Source organism: Hyalella azteca, unplaced genomic scaffold (assembly GCF_000764305.2).
Source record: "Hyalella azteca isolate HAZT.00-mixed unplaced genomic scaffold, Hazt_2.0.2 contig2427, whole genome shotgun sequence".
Taxonomy (NCBI): Eukaryota; Metazoa; Arthropoda; class Malacostraca; order Amphipoda; family Hyalellidae; genus Hyalella; species Hyalella azteca.
Genome location: NW_025932702.1, coordinates 571 through 8887, shown reverse-complemented (window position 1 = coordinate 8887; position 8317 = coordinate 571). Strand labels below are relative to the sequence as shown.

General features: G+C 36.8%; 2 protein-coding genes across 2 annotated transcripts; one reads left to right on the top strand and one right to left on the bottom strand.

The window, feature by feature from the left end:
- The first annotated feature begins 5278 nt into the window (after positions 1 to 5278).
- On the top strand, positions 5279 to 5673 carry LOC125179529 (hemocyanin A chain-like). Its single transcript, XM_047885563.1, has one exon. The coding sequence runs from the start codon at positions 5279 to 5281 to the stop codon at positions 5651 to 5653; it is 375 nt and encodes a 124-aa protein (XP_047741519.1). The 3' UTR covers positions 5654 to 5673.
- Positions 5674 to 5831: 158 nt separating this feature from the next.
- Positions 5832 to 8013, bottom strand: LOC108677622. Its single transcript, XM_018165873.2, has 4 exons — positions 7951 to 8013; positions 7412 to 7532; positions 6720 to 6861; positions 5832 to 6461 (listed from the first exon to the last, which is right to left on the bottom strand). Exons 2-4 carry the CDS (start codon positions 7511 to 7513, stop codon positions 5929 to 5931), a joined length of 777 nt encoding a protein of 258 aa, XP_018021362.1. The 5' UTR covers positions 7514 to 7532; positions 7951 to 8013; the 3' UTR covers positions 5832 to 5928.
- Positions 8014 to 8317: the final 304 nt, after the last annotated feature.

The following is an 8317-nucleotide window of genomic DNA, read 5'->3' as shown; positions in this document are numbered from 1 at the left end:
TTCTATTCTATTCTATTCTATTCTATTCTATTCTATTCTATTCTATTCTATTCTATTCTATTCTATTCTATTCTATTCTATTCTATTCTATTCTATCCCGCGCACGCTGCTCTTCCTCTATGGGCCGACTATAGCCTGTATTACAGCTCTATAATTTAAATTAGCTCGATAGCCTCCATCACGCTGTTGGCTAATGAGTCTTAAATACCTGATCAGAGCCTTCTCATGGTTCTGGGGTAGCCGCTGTTTTGCCTGGAGGATTTAATTACCCTTGATAAATAATCGTATACCCATTGGATGTACGAAAATACGGCTCAACACTTTAAATGTAATAAGTTCGATCGAGAAATTGCTTCAGCGAGTCTAATTTTTTTTAGTTTTTCGAAGCATCCTAACAAGGTCTAAACCGAAATATTGAAATATCTTTGCTACGACGTCACTGCAGTTAGCTTCATCGGATGTGATTGATTGACATTTGTAAATTATAATTTGATATTCAGTGAAACTTCTGTCGTTCTAGCCGATTAAAAGAGGTCAAGTGGAGTTGTAGCTATGACTTAGTACGACGATTGAAATTAATTATTTTTTAGCATGCAAGTACGAACACGGAAAAATAAATATTTTGTATTACATTTTTTTAGACGTAATACTTAAGTATCGTGTACGAATTGGCTATGATGAGTAAGAAAATAACTTTAAGCTTTTTAGTAGGTTGCTCACATTTTAATCACAGATGACTTTTCAGCTGTGCGAGCCACAACCAAATTTGGTAATTTTTTTAGCAAAAAAAAATTCTGCATAAATAGGTTTTTAAGGTGAATATTAAAAGTTTTAAGATTGTCAAATACACCACATAATTTGTTTAGTCACTGATCAGATGCTGCAACGTCGAAGTAAAAGATAATGGACCGTTGGTGGCCGAAATAAATTTCGGAAGCATGTTGCGCTTACAATAAATTAGCTATTTACAAGTACGACTGAAATTAAAATTATTCTAAAAATTTCAACAACAGTTACTCATGTTATAATTCGTAGCCAAAAGAAGATAGGGAATATAATCCCGACAATACTTAGTATTAGTATTGTCAGTATTTAGTTAGTAGTAGTAGTAATTAAAATTAAATTAATTAATTAAATTAGTAGTAGTAGTAATTAGTAATTAGGTAATTAGTAAGTCATTTAGTTCATAAGCTCGGAACAAAACTCAAGTTTAGTTTGAACTGATTATCTCTTATGCTTGAGCTGATCGTTATGAAAAGTAATTACAAGTGTAATTACTTTCAGATAACGATCAGTATAAACACCAATAACAGCTCGTCTGATACATGGCCGAACCATGAAAGATTTGAGATGAATGATGCGTTTTTAGAGCATACCTAATAGTTGAACAAAGTGTTTTTAATTCATGATACAAACATAGACCAAAGGTTGAGAAACAAAAAACCAAAACGTGCATTAATAAAGAAATGACCAATAATGCTTGGCTATCGGGGCATCAGAACATAAATATGTGGAATAATCAGGAAAATTCATGAGTTTCTGAATTTAATACTCAAATTTCAATCCATTCAGGGAGCGGAGATTTATTGAATTTTTGCCGGCTGCTACAAACGCTGATCGATGAAACAACGGGTAAGTGCGATGCATTCTAGTCACCATAGTGAACCCCGGAAAACAAAAGACGGAAGTATAGCGCATTAGTCACTGTGGTGACAATTACCGTTCGAAAAAGAACAGAGATTAGTTAAACATTGTAGTTACTTAAGTTAATAAATATTAGAATAGTTAATAACTCAATTGTTCGTTCAACTAAAAAAACATCTATGCGGCATTCATGGTATTTGAGAAAAATTATTGCGGGATATGGTATCTAAGATTTCAGAAGTTACTGACACAGAAAAGCGGCGAATGGTAAAATGCGCGGTGCCAAAACGTGATGGAAACCATCCTGCTCCTCGAGTTGAATCTTTGAACAAAAGTTCTGTGCCTCCGTTGACTCGTCAAACTTTGTATTTACAGACACAAGGCATTTTGCTGCTATTCAAATTGAAACTGACTTTCTGCAACATGATCCAGACACCTGGAACATCATTGAATATTACTTCGGGATCACTAACTTAGAGAGATAAAATCAGTCCTTGCTTCAGGTCGACCCACAAAATTTAGTTTACCTGCACAGTTTAGCGTACTTAGAAATTGTTGCCGCAATTGTTGTAAGCCTGGTTTGTTGAAACTCAACATTTATTGTACAACGAGTACCTACACTGTTTTGGATTTGCGTAATTTTTGTTATATTCACTCTGTCTATTAGGTCTAAAAAATATGGACCATGCATGAGACCGTAAATAATCCATTATTTATGTCTATCTTGCACCCTGCTGTCTAAGTTTCGTATAATAATAAAGATGCTGCAGCGCCTGAGCAAACAGAAAAATCAATTCACGATCTAAATCATTGGAATATCAGTGAGCCGAAAATTTCGCTTTCAACGGTTGTCCATGACAGACAACCAGAAAATAACGATAAGCTCGACTGTATCTGAGTTTCTTGCTCTGATATCGAGATCGCCCCACTCAGGGGCCCAAAATGCCCGATGTTAGCTGGACTTGATGTACTATGAATGCATATATCCTTTCATTCAGAAACTCTTATCATTTAGGCAATAATCAAGTGTGAAAACTTGAGGGGTCGATAACTGACGTAAAAATAAAGTTTGAGAAACAACAAGAGAAGGAAACGCCGACATGATATCTGATAGTTTTATTTGAATACTTATTAAGGCAAATAGGTGATAGGTGCTAGTAACATAATTTTTAAGAGTTTGAATTTATATTATAGTTGTGACGTCAATATTTTTAAAGCATATTGAATACCTCATACTGCTTCACTTATTCCAAACTTAAAAGTAAAAGAGGAAAAATCCTTGCTCGCACCCAAGTGTCTCGCATGTTATTATGGCTAAGTATTGTCAATACAACTTTTGGAATAGTAAAAACTTGCAATAGCGAAAAATATCAGTGAAAATTCTTTAAAATAACAATGAAATTATATATCACTATATTAAGTAAATAGACTGACTTTGCGGATATATCACACGTGCAGTTAATTTATTCCTAACGCAAGAAATGGTGTCGAAATAGCAATAGAAATAGTGATAATAAAAATAGTGTCGGTAAGCTGCCTGTCACTCAAAAGATTTGGGACAGAAATGCACTGATGGATCGATTGTGAACTGGAATCTGCTGTACGATTGAGCATTTTTTCATTTGCTATTCAAAACGATTTATTTCGAGACAAATTTCGACATAATTACTGATATATTATGAATTTTCAATTCAAAATAATTCACACACTCAGCCATGCAAATTGATCATGTCGTCGCGTATGTGTCACAGGTTGCATCTTAGCGCAATATCTCATAATCAACTAACTTTAATCTATACGGAATTTTGCATACCAATTATAATTCACGTCGTGGTTCATAAGCAAAAACAATACTAGAAGAATCTAAAATACGCGCCAACGTCCTAATAAGAATTAAGTATATATTAGCAAGTTTTCAATTTTAATTCTTTTTAACATTCTTCGAAAACAGCTAAACATTTGCGTAACAGCTAAATAAATACTCGGCTGAGCAATAATTCTCACTTAACCCTTGTCGACCAGCGTAGATATAACAAATGTACACGCACTGTGTACGATTTCAATGTTGCAAATTGTTCAGTCGAAAGAGTATTAAACAACATGCAGAACAGTATGTCTAATTGTGAGATTAGTCGGCTCGGATAACGCGTAGTTCGTTTACCTGGAAGTCATCCGAGGACACAGTTTTCAAGTTCAGATACTGACCAGGAACTGGAGCTGGGAGTTTTATTACACTCAATCCCGACAAATCTCCAGAAAGAGTTGCTATTACTGCGTTGCTGGTTTCAGTAGATGAGTTCCCCAAACGAACTACAACTGTTTTAAAATACTCTGCGATATTCGTAGCATGAACTATGCTCACTTCAGCCACTTTGACTGCCGACCCAAAGTTAATCTGCAGGAAGTAAGTTGAAATTAGAGCACATTGTATAAGACATCGTGGGATGTAAGAGGGTTTAGTTTATTGATATTGATATTAAAATGTAGGGGGTAAGGGAACATTCTGGTTTGTTGAAATAACGCTTTCTATTTTTGTCTGAACAAACAGAAAATCAATTCACGTTGTAAATCATTGGAATGTGTTTAAGCCGAAAATTTCCCGCTCAACGGTTGTCCATGACAGAAAACCAGAAAATTACGATAAGCTCGACTGTATCTGAGTTTTTTGCTCTGATGTATCGAGATCGCCCCACTCAGGGGTCCCAAGTGTCCGATGTTGGCTGGACTTGATGTACTATGAATGCATATATCCTTTCAGGCAGAAACTCTTATCATTTAGGCAATAATCAAGTGTGAAAACTTGAGGGATCGAAAACTGACGTGAAAATAGAGTTTGAGAAACAACAAGAGAATGAAACGCCGACATGATATCTGATAGTTTTATTTGAATACTTATTAAAGCAAATAGGTGATAGGTGCTAGCAAGATCTAAGTTTTAAGAGAATAAATAACATTGTGGTTATGACGTCAATATTTTTGACGCATATGGAATACCTCATAAAAAATATTGACGTCATAACATTGTGGTTATGACGTCAATATTTTTGACGCATATGGAATACCTCATACTGCTCCACTTATTCCAAACTTAACATTAAAATCGCGAAAATCCTTGCTCACAACCAAGTGTCTTGCATGTTATTATGGCTAAGTATTGTCAATACAACTTTCGTAATAGTAAAAACTGGCAATAACGAAAAATATCAGTGCAAATTTTTTAAAAATATCAATGAAATTTTATATTACTGACATACTGTATATAGCAAATAAACTGACTTAGCGTTTATGTCACACGTATAGTTAAGTTATTCGTAGCGAAAGAAATCGTGTCGTAATAGCAATAGGAATAGTTTTGATAAAAATAGTGTTAATAGGGAAAGTGTTAATAGGAATAGTGTTAAGAGATATAGTGTTAATAGAAATATTGTCGGTAAGCTGCCTGTCAATCAAAAAAATTTGGGACAGAAATGCAATGATGGATCGATTGTGAACTGGAATCTGCTATACGATTGAACATTTCTTCATTTGCTAGTCAAAATTATTCATTTCAAGACAAAATACCAACATGATTACTGATATATTGTGAATTTTATCGGTCCAAAATAATTCACTCTCTCAACCATACAAATTTATGATGTCGTGGCGTATNGACCTCTCAATCGACGGTGAGCTCTCTACCTTCTTCGAAGACTACGAATTCAACTTGATCAACGCCATTGACGATACTGAAAGCATCGACGATGTTGACATCACCACCTACGTGTCTCGCCTCAACCACAAGGACTTCTCCTACAACATCGGAGTCACAGCTAACGCTGATGAGGTGGCAACCGTACGCATCTTCCTGTGCCCCAAGTTGGACTCGAACGGCATCGAGTATACCCTCGACGAGGCTCGATGGGGCTGCATCCAAGTCGACAAATTCTGGACTAGTCGTAAGTATTCAACTAAAAAAGATACTGGCATATACTGTACTCATAATTTTCTTCGATTCACGATCGATTTCTAAAATTCATTAACAATGGTTTTACTTACAGATTTTTAGACGTAATACCTGTCTCTTATACACATCTTCCGGTCAAATGACACTATTTTAGATCTTCTGTGAACAAGACACGAAAAGTTAAAGAATCGGCGACAGGCCACATCAGGCCTACACTGCAGCGCCGAGATCACTGTTATGTTATAACAAATGTACACACACATGTACGATTGCATTGATGCCAAATTGTTCAGTCGAAGGAGGATTAAACAACATGCAGAACAACATAACTAGTTGTGTTATTAGTCGGCTCGGATAACTTGTACCTCATTTACCTGGAAGTAATCTGTGTTCATAGACCTCAGGTGTAGGAACTGACCAGGAACTGGAGTAGGGAGATTTATTATACTTATGAATCCCGACAAAGCTCCAGGAGCTAGAGTCGCTATTATAGCGGTGTTGGCTTCAATAGATGAGTTCCCCAAACGAACTACAACTGATTTAAAATACTCAGCGTTCGTAGGATGATTTATGATCACTTCAGCCACTTTGACTACCGACCCAAAGTTAATCTGTAGGTAGTTTGGTTGACTGCTCGAAGCAATGAAGATGTACTTTGGCCATGCATAGCCACAGTAGTACCCATCAATGGCATTGATGGGAAGAGTACCCTGGTGCCCTGGACTCCCAGATACGGTCATGTTGCTCCTGATGATGTCTCGTGCGTCAGCCCAGGACGAGTAGCAAGTCTTGAAGGTGGCGGTGTTGCTGGAGGGCGTCACGCCGGGGAACCATTGCGACACGAAGCACTCCAGGAGGTCGCAGCTCATCGTGCCTGAGGTGAATTGTACGTGAGAAAGAAGCACGAACGACGAGACAAGTTGATGTTAAAGGTCCGCAAAAGAGAGACATGAGACATAGTGACATATTCGCTCCGAAGTGTTTCGACATTTATGATGAATAAAATACTCCCAATACAAAATAACTGAAGATTGCTGAAGCTGAAACTCCTATTCTAAACTGAATACCGAGTGTCGCGAACAATATTACTGGAATGACATTCATTCATTTCACTAATGACTTATTTGCACACCTGAATTGAAGCAAAATAGCCTGCAGTTATCTCTCAACATGCACTGCTTGCCGCAGTCGAAGAGAGCCAGCGAGTTGTCAGGGTAGGATGACATGTCGACATTTCCGAGGAGGCAGCTCTTGTGGAACGTTTTTGCCTGGACCTAAAAAAGGGGCAGGAGCTGATGATGCTTTAGGCTGAGATGCCAGTATTCATTTTTGGAATAATATTTAGAAACTTTATTCTGCGGCCCGAATAGCAAAAATTATCTGTTGAGAGATTTGTAGTCTAGGAGTCGGTAAAGTCGGTCGCGTAATTGACGGTAAAGACGTTCGAGAGATACTTTAAAGTAATTTTTGACTGGTAAATTAGGTGTCAGACAGTTATGTTGGGTACCGTACTGTTGAACGAGTAGTTCCATCAGAGCTCGCTTCAAAATTTTTGCACTTTTGCACTTATGAGTTGAGTGAGACACATCAAAGTAACAGCAAATAGCGAGTGATTATAAATAAATCTGCTGCAACTCTAGGTATAGCGGTCTGTTGCAAATCTATGTATAGCGGTCTGTTGCAAATCTAGGTTAAAGAATTCGCCTGCTCCAATCATCTGGCTATTGACCCAGATCGTATTTAATCCCTGTTTTGCTTGCAACACATATGAAAATATTAGATATTAAAATCAATTATGATTAAAACTTATTGATAGATAAATACCGGCAGAAATTGTTGCTGCTGGTAGCCAGATTCACCGCACGAGAGGATGTCGAGTAGAGTCACCACGTATAAGGTGATTCTAATGGTAGTTCTTATGCTCATGTTGAGTTGTGGTCAGTTCCTGCACGAGTTGAACAAAATAGAGGTTACGTAAATAACATTGATTCGGGGTTATGTTCAGTTAATACGAAATAATAAATTTAAAAAATAATAATAAACTTTAAATGATCGATTAACGAACATGTTATTTCAACGATATCATTTGCTTAAGGTTATTTTAAGCTTTAGATAATCAAGAGACTACACAGATCGAACTTCAAATTCCTGGCTTTATTTTTGTGCCCAAAGTAAATTTGATGCCAAGAAGTTTCAAGTTTAACTGCCGTAGAGGTACCTATACATTTCATTTAAATCTTGTAACTGGCTCAAAGATTCCAATGAAATTCCAAATTTCTTCTATCTTAAAAAACATTGTGTAATATTTCACGACAAACTCAAAAATTGAATGAAAATGATGTTTCTGACTGCACCATCCGTACCTTGGTCTCGGGGTATCACGCCAGTGAAGTAGCAGACGCCAGACGCTGTGTCGTCAATGCTTCCACCATCACCTCCAGCGTGACTCTGAACTAAGGAGATTAATTTTACCGCAGCTCTTGCATGTGCTTCAAGAGCCACAACTAACTCGTCGATATGAACTTTCGGCGAGTAATATCCGATGTTGTGGTGATTGCTAAAACAATTCTAGTTAACTAAATTGTCTGTCCGAGAACGTCTGAATACAGGGATAGTAATTTGTTTCTCAATTCATCCACTGTTAATAGTGTTAAATCGCAACATTGTACCAAATTAGTTTTCATTTTAACCTTCAGAATTCCATTTTTTTCGTTCTTATCATTTGCTCGC